A 21,520-nucleotide genomic window follows, 5' to 3' on the forward strand; every position below is an offset into this window, starting at 1 on the left:
GGATTGTGTTTGTTATATTATTATATCGTACTCTCCTAAGTGCTTAGTAATTGTACCCAGTTACTGCTCTGTACAAGGTAAATGTTCAGTGAATATGACTGACTCACTGACTGAATGACATATAGTAATAGTTTGTGCATGGGCAGGATGTTTGATCCCAACCAAAGAGAGGAATTAATTGTGTTGCTCTTCTCCTGCAATTGTGGCATCCTTTTTTGGGAAGACTAGAATAAATTCCTTATGAGATATGGGTAAGGCGGCTTTAGGAGCTACATTGCTCATGAGAGGGCATCAGAGTTTTTCCCGAGAGTGAGATCTGTCCTGGGTTCCCTGCTGGCTGATGAGTTGGGGATTGCTGCCTCCAAAGTGCTGGATGAATCCTGTATCCAGAGCCCTGGTTGCTAGAAAATAATTAGTAGGGATAGGGAGAAAGTTTTAGAAAATCCAGCCTTAAACTCTCTTCCATTAATATAACAGGGTAATGTTATTTGCTCTTACTCATGATCAATTCACCACAAAATTAATTAATCTTGTCACTGTGACATCTTGGAAAGCAACATTCTACTGAATGCAGTTTTTAAACATATTTGTTTAATTGAATAGAAAGAACAGAGTACACAAATACCAATGACCATATTCAGGCTGACATAAAATACGTGGATTTTTTTGAATAAAATGAGAAATTAGTATTCTCCCTATTCTCCCCCTCCCAGTTTGTACATGAAATGATAATTGGAATGATGAATTTCCCTTAAAGAGGTTTGTGATCAAGCAGAAAAAAATTTAAAAATGGAAAAATGGCTGTGAGATTAGTAAAAGCTAGTTAGCAATGGCTCGGGCTATGAAGGAGAGAAAAGGAAATAAGGTAAAGAGAGAGTGAGCCTTTTGACCCAACCTAGAGAAGCAGCGTGGCTCAGTGGAAAGAGCACGGGCTTTGGAGTCAGAGGTCATGGGTTCACATCCCGGCTCTGCCACTTGTCAGCTGTGTGACTGTGGGCAAGTCACTTAACTTCTCTGTGCCTAAGTTACCTCATCTGTAAAATGGGGATTAAGACTGTGAGACCCACGTGGGACAACCTGATTCCCCTGTGTCTACCCCAGCGCTTAGAACAGTGCTCTGCACATAGTAAGCGCTTAACAAATACCAACATCATTATTATTATTAACTTATAATTTAACTTGAAAAGACAAGGGAACACATTATTTTCAAGCCGGCACATTTCTTATTGGTGAAAGTCACTAACCGGAGTACTTTCTAAAGAACTTACAGCCTGGGAACTAAGTCCCCTCCCAGTTCCTTAAAAAAAAAAGTTATCTTGTAGATGAAGTCTTTTTCCCTACTAGACTGTTGTATCTGCCTTTTCACGGATCTCCCCTCTCCAGTTCATATTTCACTCTGATCATTAAAAAAAAAATGTCATTTTGTACACATCCCCATCCTCCTCACAAAATCTTGAGTGGTACCTGTCATGGCTGGAGTCAGTTCAGTTAATTAGTGAGAGTATATTGTAAGTACTTACTTTGTGCCAAGCACTGTATTACTAAGCTCTGGGGTGGATACAAACAAATCGAGTTGGACAGTCCCTGTCCCATGTGGGGCTAACAGTCTCAATCCCCAGTTTACAGATGAGGGAACTGTGGCCCAGAGGAGTTAAGTGACTTGCCCAAGGTCACACAGCAGATAAGTGGCAGAGCTGCGGTGAGAACCCATGACCATGACCTTCTGACTCCCAGGCCCGTGCTCTATCCACTACCCCACTCTGTTTAGATTCCCCGCCCAAGGACTAGCATCCAAAGAGGTGTCCAGGGATCATCCCACAGAAGGGTCTTGCAGAGCTTGAAGCCTTGTAGACTTGAAGCTTCTTGTGACCAGGGGTCGTGTCTACCAACTGTACTGTACCTTTCCCAAGCGTTTAGTACAGTGTTTTGCTTACAGTGAAGTGCTCGAGAAATACCACGGATTGATTGATTGGATACCAATTGCTCTCCACATCAGGCAGAAATTCCTGATTATTTGCCTTAAGATAGCTCTCTCTCTTACCCAGTATCTTCTCCCGTCATGCCCTAGCTCACACTTCTCTTTCTCTCTGGCTCACCTACTCACTATGCCTCGTTTTTCAGGCTCCTACCTGGAGCTCCCTACTTTTTGAAATCCCTTGTACTACGGTTCTCCCCGTCTTCAAAGCCTGTCTGAAATTATTTCTCTTTCAGGAGGCTTTCCCTGATTAATGTTTCTTCTCTGCAAGTCATATCCTGCCAACTCTTGCAGTCACAGCAATCTGTGGCCTTCTGTACATATAGTCATTCATTCTCTACCACTTAAGTACTTAATCACTCACATATCCATCTATCCACTCTTTTTTTCCTTCTAATTACCACGATTTTGTGTCTCTCTCCCCCATTTAGACTGTAAGCTCCTTGGGGACAGGGACTGTGCCTTCCAACCGAATTATGTTCTCCCAAACTCTTGATATGGCTCTCTGACTTGGGATTCAATTAATTTTATAGATTGGCTTAATGCAGTCTTTGTGTGATGAGTGTGAAGAGACAGAAATTTGACTGAGCAATGTGATGAGTCATCTGTGCTGTTGACTCTCTGCCAAGTGTCCTTTCTCTTGCCTATTCCTATTTTTACACTATTCATTTCCCCATCCATCAGTGGTATTTATTGAGTACTTACTGTATGCATAGCATTTTAGCTGTTGTAAAGAATCTGCCTGCTGAAATGTCTGCCTTTTTGCTCTAGCACTTTTCCTTTTATTCAGGTATAATCAGTTCTCCTAGAAAGAGAAGCAGCGTGGCTCAGTGGAAAGAGCACGGGCTTGGGAGTCAGAGGTCATGGGTTCGAATTCCGACTGCCGCTTGTCAGCAGTGTGACTGTGGGCAAGTCACTTAACTTCTCTGTGCCTCAGTTACCTCATCTGTAAAATGGGGATGAAGACTGTGAGCCTCACGGGGGACAACCTGATTACCCTGTATCTCCCCCAGCACATAGAACAGTGCTCTGCACATAGTAAGCGCTTAACAAATACCAACATTATTAATGGGGAAGTTGAGAAGAACTCACGTTTTAGGCCTCTGTGTCCAACACTGCACATGCGCACGATTGTTTCTTCTGATACTGTGCTGTATTCTATTCTAGAGTGAAATCTGTTGGCGGAAGAACAGTACTTTGTTTTTGGTAACATTTTAGCAAAAATACATAGCTTCTTATCCGTAACTGGAAACTTGTGTATAGTCTGACCACTTCATCGTGGGGAGGACAGAACAGAACTTAAAAAAAAGGGTACAGAGAAAGGTAGATGAAGAAGTCAGGGGCGTGAGCAACTTTAGTTTGAGAGCAGTCTGGAAAAAAAATCAGCTTTCCAGTCTGGAAAGGCGGACTCAGAGACGTGAACAGAGCCTCCAACTTAATAAGGGTGTAAAAAGAGCAAAGGAAGAGCTGTTGGCCAACTAAGGGCAATTAAGTCTTAGAGGTAGTAGGTTTAAGAAGTTGTAATTCTTCAGCAAAATAACTTGACCACAGAAGCAGTGTAGGTAGAAAATATGGTTCCAACGAGGGTTTATTTAATTTAGTGATTGTTGAACCCGTGATGCGCATGAAGTAAAAGTTCAGTATTAGGACATCCCTGCCCATGAGAAAGTTTGCCCAGCTTGCTATCCAAACAGTCCTTCCACGTGACCTTTGCCACTGTAAGAGAAAGAATATTAGATTGGCTGGGCCATCAGGTTGACAATGTAGCCTAGTTCATCCATTTAGAGTGTTTATATTTCAAGTAAAAAAAAAAAAGCACCATAATTCATGGAGGTACTTTTGGGGTTTTATTAGCTTAAAGCTTAGAAAAATCGGAGTCTGACTTTAGCTTTAAAAATTTGATTCTTTTAGTCCAGAGCAAAGGGAGGCAGGGTAAAGAGGTAACACAGATGCCACTTAGTGGCGCTGGTGCAAATGAGAGGTGTGGCGGCATCGGCCAGGATACTGCAGGGACTGGCTGGGAGTAGAATGCAGAAACGGCTGCCGGCTGGGTTTACCAATAAAACAGAGTCTGAACTGTGAGGAAGGGTGGGAAGAGAGCAGGATCCTCTGGTTGTTTGTAGAGCCCCTGCTGCAGTTGATTAATAATAATAATAATAATAATACTATTAAGTCTTTACTGTTTGCCAAGCACTGTAGTAAGTGCTGGAGAAGATACAAATTAATCAGGTCAGACACAGTCCCTGAGCCACACAGGGCTTACAGTCCAAGAAAGAAGTGGAATAGATATTGAATCCCCATTTTACAGATGAGGGAATCAAGGCACAGAGAAGTTAAGTGACTTTTCCAAGGTCACACAGCAGGCACATGGAGTCAGGATTAGATCCCAGGTCTTATGACTCCCAAGCCCATGCTCTTTCCACTAAATCATTTTGCTAGGATAGTGCTGGGATAGATACAACATAATTAGGCTGGATGCTTGTCCCTGTCCAAGTTTGCCCACATTTCTGGATTCCGGTCCCCTCAGTGGCTACAGGTAATGGAGTCTAAGTTGTTTTGGTTCAACTTAAAGTTGTTTTTAATAGGGAATAAAAATCTAAAAATTCCATGCCCTACTTACATCATGTTCAAGTAGAAATTTCAGAGTTGTTTTTGCCGGTCAGAAGTTGGAGCAAGTAGAAATTTCAGAGTTGTTTTTGCCGGTCAGAAGTTGGAGCAAGTCTTCATTAATTACGTATGAAGGAAGTTTTATTGTCATTTTCCTGGCCCCTTCCAGAACCCAGGCTCTGTCCCTGCCATCTCAGCCCACTTATCTCCCTATTCCTTCATCTTTCTCACACCAGCGTCCTTCCCTGGATCAACATCACATTCCATTTCCTCTACTTCCCTCACCTAAGTGGAAATACAGGCTCTGAGCAAACTTCTGCTGCTACATATTAACCAGGTTGTGCTATAACTCTGCTGTTTTCTCACTCTGCTGTTTTCTCCTCGACATCACTACTGTTTCTCCCTTATGGATTCACTTACCCACAAACCTTCAACTCCCTTCTGAAATCTCCCAGCCCCCTCCTCGCCCCCAATTACCTCTCAGGTCCTCTGTTGATAAAATTGAAGCCGCCAGGTGTAACCCTTCCAGTGTCTCTCCATTTACCCCCTCAACACTTTGCTCTTTCTTCTTTCTCCTTCTCCTGCTTCCCTGCTGTTTCTCAAGAAGTGGTCTCCCTCTTGCTCTTCACCTTTGCCTCTGACCCTATCCCTTCTCCCGACCTAAAATTACTTGCTCCTTCTCTCCCTTCCTTCCCCTATGCACTACTGTTTTCAACCTCCTACTCTCCTGTGGGTCCTTCATTTCGGCCTTGAAACTCATCATCTCCCTTGTCCTTAAATTCCTCTTTTGACCCCTTGGGTCAGTAAGTTGTATTTATTGAGTGGTTACTGTGTGCAGAACACTGGACTGAGCACTTGGGAGAGAACAATATAACAACAAACAGACATGTTCCTTACTGCAATGAGCTTACAGTGTAGCAGAGGAGACAGACAATAATATAAATAAATAAATTACAGCTATGTACCTAAGTGCTGTGGGACTGGGGCAGGGGATGCACAAAGGGAACAAGTCAGGGCAAAGGAGAAGGCGTAGGAGAAGGGGAAAAGAGGGCTAAGGGAAGGCCTCTTGAAGATGTGCCTTCAGTAAGGCTTTGAAGAGTGTTAGGGGAGAGTAAATGTCACCAAAGACCACCTCTTACAGACAGTTTCAAAGGGCTGTACTCTGTCTTGATCCTTTTTGAGCTCTCAGTTGCTTTTGATAGTGTAGACCATCAGGCCTGTGGTTTTGTGACAGTACCCACCTGCTGCTCCTCATCTGTAAGCCCTCTTCAGTGTTATTTGCTGGTTCTTTCTCTGCCTCTCAGCCTCTTGCTGTTGCTATCCCAGAGGTCTGTGTCCTGGGTCCCTTAAACTTCTTGCTCTAACACCATGAGCTCATCTGGTTACTTGATTTCAGAGACTCTCTCTTTCTAGATGACTCCTCAATTTTTCTCTCTTAGCCTTGAGCTTTCTACTGCCCCAAAATATTACATTCTTGCCTCCAGGATAGCATCACTTGCACCTCCCACCGTCAGTTCAAACGCAGTATGTTTCAAACAGAGCTATTCATCTTTCCTCCAAAAATCCAGTCCCAAGTATTCTGTCTAAGTGTAAGACCACCATTCGTCTTGTTTCCACAGCCTGCCACTTTGGTGTCATTCTTTTCTCCTCTCTGTCTTCCAACTCTCACATTTGTTCTACCGCCAAATAATAATAATGTTGGTATTTGTTAAGCGCTTACTATGTGCCGAGCACTGTTCTAAGCATTGGGGGAGACATGGGGGAATCAGGTTGTCCCACGTGGGGCTCACAGTCTTAATCCCCATTTTACAGATGAGGTAACTGAGGCACCGAGAAGTTAAGTGACTTGCCCAAAGTCACACAGCTGACAAGTGGCCGAGCTGGGATTCGAACCCATGACCTCTGACTCCAAAGCCCGGGCTCTTTCCACTGAGCTACACTGCTTCTCCTAGTTCCTACACAACAACTCCCAGGTCTACGTGGTCCTCTCCTCCCAAACAGCTACTACCTTGGTATAAGCTTTTGTCAGGTGACAAATAGGCAAGCTATTGTTTTTGCCTGTACCTTAGTCTCCCTGCTCCTAGCCAATCCCTCCTCCAGTCTATACTACACACTGCTACATGGATTAGCGTCTCAAAGCATCTCTCAGCACACTTCTTTCCTCAAAACCCTCCACTGTACCCCTTCTCAAAATGACTCTTAATAATCTGCTATAAGGTTCTCTACCAATTCCTCTACTGTTCTTTTCTGCTCTCTTCACCTGCTCTTTGCTCACTTCATTCCCTCCAAGCTAACCTCTTAAATGTGACTTGCTCTTGATTCTCCTTTTTCACCTAACCCATGCAGTTCCTCTGGCTGGGAATTCCCCTTCTCCCCAGTTCCAACAGACCACAAGTCTCTTTCTTCCCACCCCCCACCCTGCGCCCCCATTCAGAGCCTTCTTAAAATCCCAGAAGCCTTTTCCATTTATTTTCCCCAATTCCTGAAGTCTTTTGAATCATTAGCCACCTCTAGTGCAGATGAACATTTCTATACCTGTCATCAGCTCTTCTTGATATGTGTTTCTTCACTAGTACATTAATCTATTTTTCATGATAACATTTTGGTAAAGTTTTTTTTATATCTGTCATCCATATAAGGGTTTAAACTGGATAGAGTACAGGCCTGGGAGTTAGAAAGTCATGGGTTCTAATCCCGGCTCCACCATTTGTCTGTTCTGTGGCCTTGTGTGGCCTTCACTTCTCTGGGCCTCAGTTGCCTCATCCGTAAAATGGAGATGAAGACTGTGAGCCTCACATGGAAGAGGAACTGTGTCCAACCCGATTTGCTTATATCCACCCCAGTGCTTAGTACAGTGCCTGGCACATAGTAAGCGCTTAACGAATACTACAATTATTATTATTATTAATAAACTCCTTGTGAGCGGGGAATGTGTTGCACTTTTTTTTTTTAAGATATTTAAGTTCTTACTACATATCAAACACTGTACTAAGTACTGGGGTAGATACAAACTAATTAGGTTGAACACAGTACATGTCGCACATGGGGCTCACAATCTTAACCTCCATTTTACAGATAAGGAAACTGGGGCACAGAGAAGTTCAGTGACTTGCTGAGGGTCCCACAGCACACAAGTGGTGGAGCCAGGATTAAAAACCAACACTTCTTTGTTTTGTGCTTCCCCATCTTTTGGTATAGTACACTACACCAAGTGGTCACTTAAATACTACAGTCCATTACTTCAGCTACAAAGAAGTGAGAGTTAATAAGCCCTCATGTCTTGGCAAGTGAAATAATGTCTTCATTCCTATTTTGGCCCTTTCTCTGGAGACCAACCTATCAAAGAGCCAAACCTACCGGACCAGTTTCTGATTAATCAGTCATTTTGAAAAGATGGTTGACCAAATTGGGATGGAAGAGTTGTTGAATAAACTACTAAATTTAATAGTTCTAAGGGCTGGGGTAGGTACAAGTTAATCAGGTTGTTAATCACACACAAAGGGCTCAACCATCTTAATCCTCATTTTACAGATGACGTAACGGAGACACAGAGAAGTGAAGTGATTTCCCCATGGTCACACAGCAGAAAGCAGCAGAACTGAGATTAGAACCTAGGTCCTTCTTGACTTCCATGGCTGTGCTCTATCCACTAGGCCACGCTGCTTTTCTAGTGTTGTCGAGAAAGAACCGACATTATTTGATACACCCTGAATATCGAGTTGAAAGAGGAATCAAGGGTAATGCCAAAGTTGGGGGTCTCAGCTATGGGAATGAAATTTTTTTTTTAATGGTATTTGTTTAGGGCTTACTGTATGAGAGCTACTGGCCTAAGCACTGAGGTATAGATGTAGTTTAACCAGGTTGTGTCAATTGTAATGGGAAAGTTAGGTGAAGGAAAGGATTTGGGAGAGAGGTCGACCCCTCACCTGTGTTCTGCTTCTGGCCTGGAATGCCCTCCCTCCTCAAATCTGGCAAACAATTACTCTCCCACCCTTCTAAACCTTATTGAGGGCAAATCTCCTCCAAGAGGCCATCCCTGTCTAAGCCCTCCTTTCTTCTTCTCCCACTTGCTTCTGCATCACCCTGATTTGCTCCTTTTGTTCCTCCTCCTTCCCACCCCTGCAGCACTTAACGAACATATTTGTAATCTATTTATATTAATGTCTGTCTCTAGACTGTAAGTTCATTTCATTGTTGTATTTTATTCTCGCACGTGCTTATTACAATGCTCTGCACACAGTAAGCACCCAAATACGATTGTGTGAATGAAAGTTCAGTTTTAGATATGCTTGAGATGCTGTTGGGAAGTCGGAGAAGATAAGTATGACCTAAAGGCAGGAGGAAATGCGAAACTGCAGAATAGGAGAGAGGTTGAATTTAGTGGAATGGGGGAGCTGTCCTCAGGATAGAAGCCACTCGAGCACATGAACTCCCCAAGGGAAAGAGAAGAGAAGAGGACCCTGAAAAAACCTTTCAGGGACCCCCACATTTGAAGGGTGGGAGGCAAAGGAAGAGCTGGCAGATGTATCTGAGGAGGATTGGGCAGAGAGATAAAGGGTAAGACTTCTCACCAGGAGAAAACTGTGTCAGTAAAATCAAAGTTAGATTGTGTTTCCAGGAGATGGGAGTGGTCCATGGGGGCCAAGGCAGTTGAGAGGTAGAAGAAAATTAGGACAGACAAAAGTCTGTGAAATTTGACATGCTAGAGTTCATTGGAGACCTTAGAGAAGAGGGTATCAGTGGTGTGAAGAGGGCAGAAATCGAATTGTAGGGGGTGCCAAGAAGGGAGTTGGAGGAAATGAAGAGGAGGCTATGGGTGTATATGAGTCGGTGCAGTTTGTGCAGGAATGAGAGGAGGAAGATGGAACCTTAGAACCTAGGTCCTTTTGACTTCCAGGCCCGTGCTCTATCCATTAGGCCACGCTGCTTCTCTATTGGGTGCTTTGGGTTGGGTGAGGAGATGTGAGAATATTTGAAGACAAAGTGTGGTTTCACAATTGGTGAGGTTAGATTTGTACCGGAGCTTATGATGTTGAGATCCAGCATTTATCTAAGAAGGTTAATGGGTGAAATAGGGTGGAGCAGAGAGTCTGTGGAGTTGAGAAGTGAGAGAAAGTGGCTAGTGGGATCATTGGGAGCATTAACCTGGGTATTAAAGTTCCCAAGGGTCAGTAAATGGGAGGAGGAGAGGTGAGAACCACAACCACCCTAAGCCCTCCTGAACATATTGTTACTCTGCTATCATCATCATCATCGTCAGTGGTATTTATTGAGCCCTAATTATTGGCAGAGCACTGAACCTAAGTGCTTGGGAGAGTACAATAAAACAAAGATGGCAGACACGTTTCCTGCCCAGTGAACTTACACAGTACTGAAATCTATCTACTCATCCCCATCGCCATCTCTCCATCTGTACCTCCTATCTGTACTGCTTTCCGGAATTTTAGGTCCATCTCCCCAGCCAAATTGTAAGCACCTGAAGTGCAGGGATCATGTCTTCTATCTTTGTATTCACCCAAGTGCTTAATGCAGTGTCCAGCACAGTGAAACGTGCCGCACACACAAACTTGATTGACTGGTATTCTTTTGAGGGAAAACATTAATTTATAGGCAAAGCACTCGTTGAATAGAGTGGGAATTAGCTCCCTCTTGTGGCATTTAGCTATGGCAAATGTTGGAATAGCCTCAGTGACAAATGTCTTTTGAGGGTGAAGCAGTGAAGCAGCACCTGGAAATGTGAGTTGTGTTTGAGAGGCATTCTCTTGCATCAGAGTATGATGGTTTGCTTTAAAGTTTCTCAAACTGGAGAGAAGTACTGGGGTTGTTGTGGGGGAAGTGGGGGCATTGGTCAGTGCTACAGGGCTCCAAACAGATGATTTAGAACTTGTAAAATGAACTCTGAGGGCATGGATTTTTAAAATGCTCTACAATGGAGATTTTAATCTTTTTGAAAGGTGTAACCCTGCTCTGTCAAGAATTCCCCTGAAGCTTCTTCCCTCATTTTCCCTCCCCTCCAGGTGCAAACATTTTAGAAGAGTGACCACACCAGAGCAGATCATTAAAACTTCTTCAGGGCAGGGTCTGTGCCTCCCAATTCTAGTGGAACACCCCCAGGAGCTTAGTTCAGTGCTCTGAACACAGTAAGCACTCAGTATATACCATTGATTGAGAGAACACTAGTCTCTTGCACTGTGCAAGGCAGTCATTCGCATAAGGAGGCAGCATAGCCTAGCGGAAAGAGCATGAGTCTGGAGAGAGAGGGCCTGGGTTTTAATTCTGGCTCCATTACATGCATATTGAGTGACCTTGGGGAAGTCACTTCATTTCTATGTGCCTCAGTTTCCTCAATTATAAAATACAGGGATTGGGTCCAACCTGACTGACTTGCATCAACCCCGGACACTTAGAACAGTGTTCAGTAAGTAGTAAGCGCTTAACAAGTACTGTAAAAGATTCACTTGATACCACCGTTGCATTTCCCCGAGTTATCATTTTCTGCCTCCGTTGCCTGCTCTACCCCCTGCAGGGCTTTGAATGATCTCCAGGGACACTCAGATTGATTGAAAGCTCTCTTCTAGATTTATTGGTTCCTGTATCTGAAGGGGTAGGTTTGTTTTTCCCTTGTACAATCCTTTTTGTGGAACTTGTGTAACATCTTTTTAAAATGAGATTTTTATAAGGGATATTGAATTTTCTGTTACACTATTTCAGGCAGCAATTGAGCCTCTGAGAGTAAGATTGCCTCATAATTGATCTGTACTCTGCTTTTAGGTAAAAAGAACGTATTCCCATGGTACATATAGAGCTGGCCCAATGCGACAGATCAGTTTGGTGGGAGCGGTGGATGAGGAAGTGGGAGATTACTTTCCAGAGTTCCTGGACATGTTGGAAGATTCACCTTTTTTAAAAGTAAGGATGTAGACTTGAAAGTACTAGTGAATGTTAAGCTGCTAACGTATTTTTTGTTTTAAAAAAGCTGCACCAAATGTACACTTAGAGTTTAGCTGCTTTTCAGGCAGGTTTGAAAATATACATTGCAACTGTGATTTTGTGATAATTATTTCTCTCTAGTGTACACTGCCCTGGGGGACACTATCTAGTCTAAAATTAGAAAGCCGAAAAGATAGTGATGATGGTCCCATCATGTGGGTTCGTCCAGGAGAACAGATGATCCCTGTGGCTGACATGCCAAAGTCGCCTTTTAAAAGGAAAAGGTATGTTGGACCTTAATATTTTTGTTAAGCAAAATGGGTTTGCATTCCATTTGGCATACTTCCTTTATTAGGGGTGGGGGTGGCCATTTTTGCAGGATATTAAAGGAGTCTCATGAGCCTGGAAACATTTTAATGACACTCATTATTTTATTTTTTTTCTTTTGTGGAAAAGGGAATATGAAAACTTTTAAACTCAAGGGAAGAATACTAAGTAGCAAAATGCATTTTCTTAAATTGTGTTTTGATCATGTTATTGCCCCATTTTGGCAAAATATATGATGGCATCTTTAACAGTGCGACAAGGAAATGTAAGCTATCCGAAGATGGATATCCATTTTTTGAACTGTCCCAAGTGTTTGAACAGTGCTCTGCACAGAGCAAGTGCTCAGTAAATTCTGTGGATTGACCTAAGCTACACTGGTCCCATGTAGAGTGCAGCTTCCTCATCGTCAACACAGTCTTTTTAGCATTTCATGTGCCCAGAATCCTGAACAAGTATTTTGTTGTTTCCCAGAATGTTGGGAAAATTAACCATAGGAATTAGTTGGGTGGTTTTTAAGAGAAAAATTAGAAATAGTTTCCAGGCCTGAGTCCCTTATTTCTAGTACTTGCGGGTCTAAATATTGTCCAAAATGCAGGTTCCTTTTGTACAAATGCTTATGGATCCTGGTGCCGAGGAGTTAAACCTCCTTTGCAAATTGGAAAATAACCACTGGAGGAGGTGTACCAGAATATGTATGCTGGGTTGTTTGATTTTGTTGTTTTTTGAAACAGAACTACCAATGAAATAAAAAACCTGCAGTACCTACCTCGAACTAGTGAGCCCCGTGAAATGCTCTTTGAAGACAGGACACGAGCCCATGCAGATCACATAGGACAAGGTTTTGAGCGACAGACAACAGCTGCTGTTGGAGTGCTGAAGGCTGTGCACTGTGGAGAGTGGTATGTGTTGAGTGACTTCTTTGTAAATGGAGATTTTTTTTTTTTGACTACCCAAAACAGTGCTTTTGAAGGATCTCTACGTTTCCCTTACACTTTCTGGGTCATCTGTACAGATGTTGTCAGCAGCAGAACGCTGGAGAGAAAGTAGCTTCTAGATTCTTCTGAAATTGCACTTTCCTAGTAGCAGGTACACAGGGACAGAAAAGTGGCATGGCCTAATAGAGCATTGGTCTGGTGGATTCTGACCCAGGTCACACAGCAAGCAACTGGCAGAGCCGGGATTAGAACCCAGGTCCTCTGAATCATAGGCTTGGACACTTTCCAATAGGCCATGCTGTTTCTCTGCTTTATTTAATCATAAGACCGTAAGAAATGCTATTAATGGGTCAGACCAAAGGTCTGTGGAGCCCAGTACTGTCTCTGACGCTCACAGCAGGATACTGAAGGAACTGGGTGATGGTTGCTCTCCTGAGCCGCCTTCTTGTTTGCACATGACCACCCAGTCTTTTTAATTTTTTTTTCTCAGCTGAGCTCTTCAGTGATAAATTTTTCCCTAAATTGATCTTTTACCTTCCCTATTATCTATGCAGGGCTCCTATTTGAATCTTTGATTTTGTTTTGTTTTGTGGCATAAATTTTAGCTGGGCCCATAAATGGTATTTTTTACAGTCTCCAGGTTTCTGGATGATAACTTATTTCAGCTTCTTGCTAAGATCTGCATTATATCTGCTTCCTTTTCTAAAATTGAGCGTTGTTTTTTTGGTGGTTTGGCCTTCTCCAACTAGATCATATTGATAAATAATGTTGTGATTATCATCAAATAATGCCTCTCCTGCGTTGTCCTGTTTCTCCCCCCCACCCCCTACCCCCCCAAAAAAATAAAAATAAATCTAATATATTCACTCTCCTTACAGGTTCTAGACCTAAATATTCCAGAAAAGTCATTTATCTTTTCCAACATCCTTAATTCTATTTCTGGCTATCTATAAAAGAGGAATTGAGATCTCCCACTATTCCTTTACCTGCTCTAGTTTTGCCACTTCCTCAGTCTTTCAGTTTCTGATCACTTTTCTCATCCTGTTCAGGTGATCTTTGGAAAGAAAACCAATGTAAGATATTCCTACCAAACCCTAAACTCTATAGCCAAGTCCAGGGTAGACACATGGGTAGGGATGTGAGAATGAAAGACATCATCCGGTGATAAAATAAAAATCTTAAAGGATAAAGGAAACATCATCAAAATTCTAAGGCAAAAATATACCATAGAAGTATTCTATACATCCCTTGACTACGATGAAAAAAGTGAAATTTAAGATGAGATTGAGGAAGTTATTAAACTGAACATCCTGACTGAAGCACTTTCAACATCTGGAAAGTTGGCTTTGTGAGACTTTCTTATTTTTGGTCCTCTGCTGAAAAGACTTGCTTGCCCTGATATAGATTGAGTCTGAATCAGTTTCTGCGGAGATCTGAAGGCTTCATGTAGCAAGTAAAATTACCACCATGTAGAATACATTTTAGAGAATGTTTCTTCAGATTAAAAGGCAAGGAAGGAAATCTGTGGATCATTCTAGAATCTATTCCCTACCTGCTGTTGTAGCATTGATTAACACTCTTGCGAAGGCTTCCTGATTAAATCGGCAGTTTGGAGGCAGGGTGCCAACTTTCTATTTTGAGTGTGGGAGTGAACTTGAAGAGTGGCTTACAGAAGACTTTAGGGTTTTTGGTTTTTTTTAAAGTGGTATTTGTTTAAGCATGTACTATGGGCCAGGCACTGTACTAAGCATGGGATAGGTAGAAGGTAATCAGATTGGACATAGTCTCTGTCCAACATGGAGCTCACAATCTTAATCCCCATTTTATAGACAGTACACTGAGGCACAGAGAAATTAAGTGACTCGCCCAAGATCACACAGAAGACAAGTTATAGAGCTGGAATTAGAACCCAGGTCCTTCTGGAGAAGTTCCAGACTTTTCCTTCCCTTCATCTCTGTTGGGGATGGGGTGAGGGGAATTGTACGTAGAAGTTTTTGATTAGGTCTGCTAGGGAGAGGGAGCCCCAGTCCTGGATTCTTGGCCTAACTGGGTTACGTGAAGACTCCAAATTGTGTTCCCATGGAGCTAATGGCTCTTTTGAAGGACGCTGCTGGCATTGGCTAATAACCAGTGAGCTATAAGTGTCTATAGACTGTGGGCATGCTGGGAGCCAAGGCCTGTTGGCAGAAAACACAACTTTCAGCTCCATTTTCTGTGCTTTTGGTATCCGGTCACAGTCTTGATACAGTAGCCATACAACCATGATTATTTGGTTGAAAACAAATTTTCATTGGGTGCCTCTTGTGAGTGGTTCCTTGGGGCGCTGCTTTGTTTTATTTGCAGTCATTCATTAATTCGATCATAGTTACTGAGCACTTACGTGCAGAGCACTTTAATAAGCACTTGGAAAGTACAATTCGGCAACAGATAGAGACAGTCCTTACCTCAGTGGCCGTCTTTAGGATGGGTCTCGTCAGTGCTGCTGAGAAGAGCTGAGAGAACCTGTTTTGGGAACTTAGTAGTAAATTCAGTCAGTTCTCGAATCAGTCAATCAGTGGTATTTATTGAGTCTTACTATGGGCCAAGCACTGCACTAAGCACTTGGGAGAGTACAACCCAACAGTATAACAGATGCAGTCCCTGCCCACAACTTGCTTGACTGTGAAGGTCACGTACTTGCCTGAACCTGTGTTAAGTAATATTTGTGTTGAGACATTATAATACCTGCCTTAGGTCTGATGCCATGCGCATCCCTCCTCCGTTTCTTCCAACACTGCTCCACGCTCTCTCCTCACCCAACTGTTGTCAGAAGAATGTTCCCAAGCCAAAAGATGCTAGAGCGCTAGACTGTGAGCTTGAGGTGGTCAGGGAATGTGTCTACCAAGTCCGTTACATTGTAGTCTCCCAAGCGCTTAGTACAGCACTCTGCACAGAGTAAGCATTCAGGAAATATGATCGATTGAAGATGCAGTGAAACATTCATTATGGCCGACTTGACTGTATCTTCACGTGTAGGGTGTGCTCAGGGTGCCCGGTGAAATCTGGCTTCTGAGGAATTGATCTAGGTGGAGCGCTGAGAAACAGTGGGAAGTAGTAGTAACGGTAGAGGTATTGGAGTGTCCACTGGGTGCAGCGTGTTGTGCTAAGCACTTGGGAAACCACAACTGAAACACATTCCCTGCTCACAACAAGTTCCCTTTCTAAGAAGAGACAGACATCAAAATATTTACAAATAGGGAAAAGAGAATAAATTGAATGTGCAATCAACTATTATAGACAGAAGTCCCGAGAGAGAGGGTAGAAATTGAATATGTATACACTCTAGACTGAAAGCTTGTTGTGGGCCGGGAATGGGTCTCCCAATTCCATTATATTGTTCTTTCCCAAGTGTTTAGTACAGTGATCTGGACATAGTAAGCGCTCAATACCATTGATTGAATGCTCGGCACATAGTGCTCAATAAATACTTGATTGGTATGTAAGTTCTAGAGGTAACTGATGAGTTGATGTGAACTGGGATGGAATTGAGAAGGCTTTTTGGAAGAGGTGGGAATTTACAAGGGCTTTAAAGCGGGGAGAGCTATGGTTTGTCAGATTACGAGGGGTCAGGGAGGTTGTGATGCAGTGTCGATGACTTGCTTGGGAAGGGGGGCACTAAAAGCTTCACTCTTGATAGGTAAAAGAGAAATTTCTACAGAATGGTTTTTGTATTGGCAGAAACAGTAACATGCTTCCTTCACTTCCATTTCCATTCCCGAGGCAGCGGCAGCTGGAGAGAGGAACATTTTGCCCCCGCTTAAGGAATAAGTGCCAGTACTGGGCAGTAATCCAGGCCCAGCCTAATCCTTCCTTATTCTCTCTTGCTCTTCATAAAGCATCAGTGATGAGAGGGAGTGGCTTATCCTTTCTTCCTACCTAATCTCTTCCTCCCTCTTTTGGTGGGAGATCAGACTAAGCTGTTGCAGCCTCTGTTAGCTGACTGCCTTAGAACTTTCCCTTTTTGAAAATAAGCACCTGGGATGAGATTTAACTGAAAACAGAAAAGATGTGTAATGGAAAAGGATTTAATGGGAAGGTACAAGTGTTTAGGTGCCATGGTGACAGGAAGCATAAATACACACACACACACATATTTGGAATTTATAAGAGTGAGAAATATGAGGATTCTGAATGACTGTTTCTTTGTTATTGAAAATGGCTAGAATTGGCTATGCTGAAATCAAATTTATAAATAGCTTGAAAATTTTTCACTGCTATACGATGTAAATGAAACCTTTAAGCACAGGGCACAAAAATGACATCCCAACATTTTTATGATGAAATTCTTAGTTCTCTGATTTAAAGGTCAAGCATTACAGAAGAAATATTGCAGGTGGCAGAATAAGCCCTGAGTAATCAAAATGGATCACCACAAAATGTACTTCAACCATAACACTGCTCTTTAACTTTTAGAGCCTCTTAAAAAAAGTTCTTAAGGAGACTGGTTTTTTAAACGATATATGTTAAGCACTTACAGTTTGTCCCGCATTTACTAAATGCTGGAGTAGATACAAGCTAATCAGGTTGGACACAGTGGGACTGACAAGTCTTAATCGCCATTTTACAGATGAAGAAACGGAGGTACAGAGTTGAGTGAATTGCCCAAGGCCACACAACAGACAACTGGTGGATCTAGAATTAGAACCCAGGTCCTCCTGACTCCCAGGCCCATGCTCTGTCCACTAGGCCATCCTGCTTTTCTAGACTAGACTAAAATAACTCGAGCTCTTTGTTGGAGAGACTGACTTGTGCTGTACTAGGCTTTTCAGGATCCAATCACTTGTGGTTTTAGAAAGACCGAGGGTTTTTCTTGTTACATCTTCAGTTGTCTTTGGCTGTCATACTTTTCTGAACGGTGAAGAGGTTTGCTTATTTTGCATCGGCGTGAAAGACAAAGGTGATGGTGTGAATGCTTCATTGTTTAAATTTTCTTCTTCCAGGCCTGATCAGCCCCGAATAACCAAAGATGTAATTTGCTTTCATGCGGAAGATTTCTTGGAGGTAGTTCAAAGAATGCAGTTAGACTTACATGAACCTCCGCTGTCACAGGTGTGTTTCCAAAGCATTCCAAACAGAGCTTAACTTGACTTTCTCTTCATAGAATGACTTCTCATTTTTTCTCTTCGCTTTTTTCCCCATTTTTAGTGTGTCCAGTGGGTGGATGATGCCAAACTGAACCAACTGCGAAGGGAAGGCATTCGCTATGCCAGGATTCAGTTATATGATAATGACATTTACTTTATTCCAAGGAATGTTGTGCATCAGTTCAAGACGGTTTCAGCTGTGTGCAGTTTAGCTTGGCATATTCGGCTTAAGCTCTACCACTCCGAGGGGGACACCTCCCAGAACGCAGCCACCCGTGAAGCAAGCACATCGCCAGACCCCACATCTTCTGTCCTTGGACTTCATTCTGACCACACAATTTGTACTCTAAGCAAAACCGCCTCCGATTCCCATTTTTCAGACACGCTGCATACCGAGTATGAATTCCAGCCGATAAAACACGAACCTATTGCATTGCTAAAAATCAAGGAGGAACCCATGAATGTCAGTATTCCGGAAAAGACCGTGGCCCCTAATAACACGGACTACCAGAAGGGGAAAGGAAAATTAGATCGTGTTGAATTCACAGAGTTTAAGTTTGGAGGGGACTCGAAATTTGAAACCGGCAACAAGGACTTACAGGAAAAATTGGGGCCTGGAAGACACATAAGTCTAGATGATACAAGGCAACACAGTTCAGCCCATCCAAGTCTGGGTAGAAAAGGAGATGATGACATTTTGTGCTAAATTTGTATATATGATTTTAAATTCCTTTTTTAAACCTATTGACGTAATAATGTCAAAATTCGTAAAGTCTGTGAGGCAAGGCTGTGACTTGCGCTCAAGTCTGTTACAGAAAGAATAGTTTATGTAGCTTTGTAACATTCCTCAGTGCCTGTCCATAACTGTGAAGTATCAAAGCACTTAGGGCCAGATGCACTGTAAACATTGCAGGTTTAACAGAACGAAGTCTTTAAATCATTTGAGTTGTAGCTTTTAGAATAGAGCTGACATTAACATATATATTTTTTGTAAGATGAGCCAGAATTCTTTTTGACAATTCAAGGCTTTTCCATAGAGCTTATTTATACCAAGTTTTTCATTTTAAATGTGTCAGCACTGTAGTGTAAATAGCTTTTTTTTAATCTTTTTAGTGTGATTTATACTGAAATGTGGACCACTTAATAAAGGTTCATAATAACAAATTTGTTTTATTGTTGGGTTTGCAAAAAGGAAACACTGACAGTTCATTTAAGTTGTCCCCTTGATCTAGTACATTTTTAATTTGTTGGTGAATTCATTTAGAAAGGATATTGGAGTGCCAATAATACTCATTTGAATTTAGCACATATTTAAATTCCCCACACTGCAAAAGTGTTTTCTTTCAAGATTTAATTATGAGAATACACACACATTTGTGCATATATGTATATGTGTGTGTATATATCTATATGCACACACATTTATGTGTGTGTGTGGTGGTAGGTGTGGGTCAGGTGTGTATATATATATATATATAGAGAGAGAGAGATATATAGATTATATAGTGCATATATAATCTATATATATCATATTTTGCATATTTTTTTAAGTTGCTGAGTAAGATGAATACTTGGAAACTTTGGGCACTGCTATCGGGAATACATTTTTAAATTTAGTATTATGAAAATAATTTAAGTTAATTGAGCATATTGTAGATGGTCCAGAGGACCAAGCAAGGTGTAGAACAGCAGCTTACCTCCTGCAAGTTTAGGACCCAATGGGACATCCTCATTGTCCTAATTTACTAGCTCTTTCTTGTCCATGAAAAGGTCTGATAAAATATAGTGAGGGAAAATGTCCTTATTCATCTAAATTTGATGACTTCAAAAATGCCAGAGTTAAGCTTCTAATTTATGCCTTGAGATTCTGTTTATATTTTTATGATCTTAATAACTTTCCTCTTTCTCCATCCTTTTCATGTCAAGTTTGGGGATTCTACCTTCACTTGATGAAGAAAAATCCAAACGTTAGCAACACTCTAAAGACTGAGAGATGGGAGAGACAGCTGTATTATGCATATGTTTCTCACTGAGGAGCGGTGTTTAGTGAGGTTTGTTTTTTTGTTTTTGGGGTTTTTGTTTTTTTTTGGTGTTTTTTTTGGCATTCAGATTTTCCAGAAGTATTCACCAGGCTTAGTTCATGTAGATTTTTATCAAAGTTGAGGTTATATATTGCAATAAAATGTCTTTTATAGTCCATCTCCAAAATGTATGAGCCTTAAACTTTCTAATTTGTAGGAACACCTGCTTAAAAGCAACCCCCATCATATTGACTGGTGGTTGTTTTTCAAAATGCCATCTTGTACTATCTCGAACCGAACCTTTCCGTATACTGGTAATTTAATAGTTCTGTAAAATGCATACATCCCTATGGAGGTGAACGTGCAAATAGTGGATGCAGAACTCAGATGGAGCCTCCTTTTGGCCTTGTACAGTGGCTATTTTCTTTGTCTTGCTCATAATAAAATACCCCATGATACAGTCTAAAGACCCTATGGACTACCTTTGTTGAAAATGAGAGCATTTCTGTTTTCATATAGTTTTTAATGTATGCCCCTCTTGTGAGATTTCAGTTCATTTGCCATTTCACAGGACACTCCTTTTAATATGTTCAAAAAACTGAAGCTATGATTATTTCCTGGGTTGCTGCCATCTGCTTTTAATATCCTTTACATAAATTGCAAAGAAAATCTGAAATCAGTAAATTGATCAAAAATCCCCAATTTTTTTCCTCTACCATCATCTGTGACCTTTGCTTACACCTTTCATTCAACTTATATACCTATATTTCCTGCTCAGGTAACTTAGTGTGAGAATTGAGCATTTATGGTACTGAGTTGAAAAAGCTTTACTAAAGCCATACGCATTTTCCCCTTGTCAATAAGGCCCAGGACCTCAATAAAAAGAGATTAGGTTGGTCTAGCACAATTTGTGTGTGTTTGTGTTTTTTGGTGAGATTTTGCTGACTACCATTTGCGTTCTCTTTGCAGTCCCTCATGAAAACTGTCAGGGTTGAAATTAATCCTCTGATTAAGTCGAAAGTAACTGACCACCAGAGACAAATGGAGACAAACACGATAGCCAAATTGAAGTGCTTCCTTAGTATTTCTTGTTTTATACTATCAGGTTACAGTTGTTAACATAGCATTAGTCCTTTAGTTGTCAATCATACTTGTATTAGAGGGCTTGGAGCAAGTTTTTAACCCTGTGACATGAATATTTTAAGATAATTTTACTTCGTTCCTTTGAAGATCTCTTGCATGGATATGAGAGGATTACCCTGAGCTTTCTCTTTGGAATAAATGTTTTTAATTACTATCTCATCTTAATATGCCTGTTTTCATACCACTATAACTCATTTTACTTGATCTTTCCTAAATTCTTATTTTGCCATTATTTCGAGTTTATCCCTGCTGAGTTTTTCATCCCTTATTTGCAAAATCAATTGTCTTTCCTTGATGGTAAATGTAATTCAGCCAGTCGTATTTAAGTGCTTACTATGTGAGGAGGACTGTACTAAGTGCCTGGGAGAGGACAATACAAAAGAATTAGCAGACACATTCCCTGCCTGTAACAAGCTTACAGTCTAGAGGGGGAGACATATTAATATAAATAATTCATAA

General features: G+C 41.6%; 1 protein-coding gene across 3 annotated transcripts in view; it reads left to right on the forward strand.

Moving 5' to 3' along the window:
- Window positions 1-21,215, forward strand: part of RSBN1L (round spermatid basic protein 1 like) — a 58,211-nt gene extending 36,996 nt beyond the window's left edge. For 2 of the 3 annotated variants that reach the window (XM_029078230.2, XM_029078232.2), the window contains 5 exons: window positions 11,354-11,491; window positions 11,654-11,796; window positions 12,571-12,738; window positions 17,754-17,862; window positions 17,959-21,215. In XM_029078230.2, coding sequence (XP_028934063.1) covers window positions 11,354-11,491; window positions 11,654-11,796; window positions 12,571-12,738; window positions 17,754-17,862; window positions 17,959-18,603 — 1,203 coding nt within the window. In that variant the 3' untranslated portion in view covers window positions 18,604-21,215. The remainder of the gene's footprint in view (window positions 1-11,353; window positions 11,492-11,653; window positions 11,797-12,570; window positions 12,739-17,753; window positions 17,863-17,958) is intronic. The other variant, XM_029078231.1, reaches the window with a different exon arrangement.
- The last annotated feature ends 305 nt before the right edge of the window (window positions 21,216-21,520 follow it).

Source organism: Ornithorhynchus anatinus, chromosome 13 (genome assembly GCF_004115215.2).
Source record: "Ornithorhynchus anatinus isolate Pmale09 chromosome 13, mOrnAna1.pri.v4, whole genome shotgun sequence".
NCBI classification, from domain to species: Eukaryota; Metazoa; Chordata; class Mammalia; order Monotremata; family Ornithorhynchidae; genus Ornithorhynchus; species Ornithorhynchus anatinus.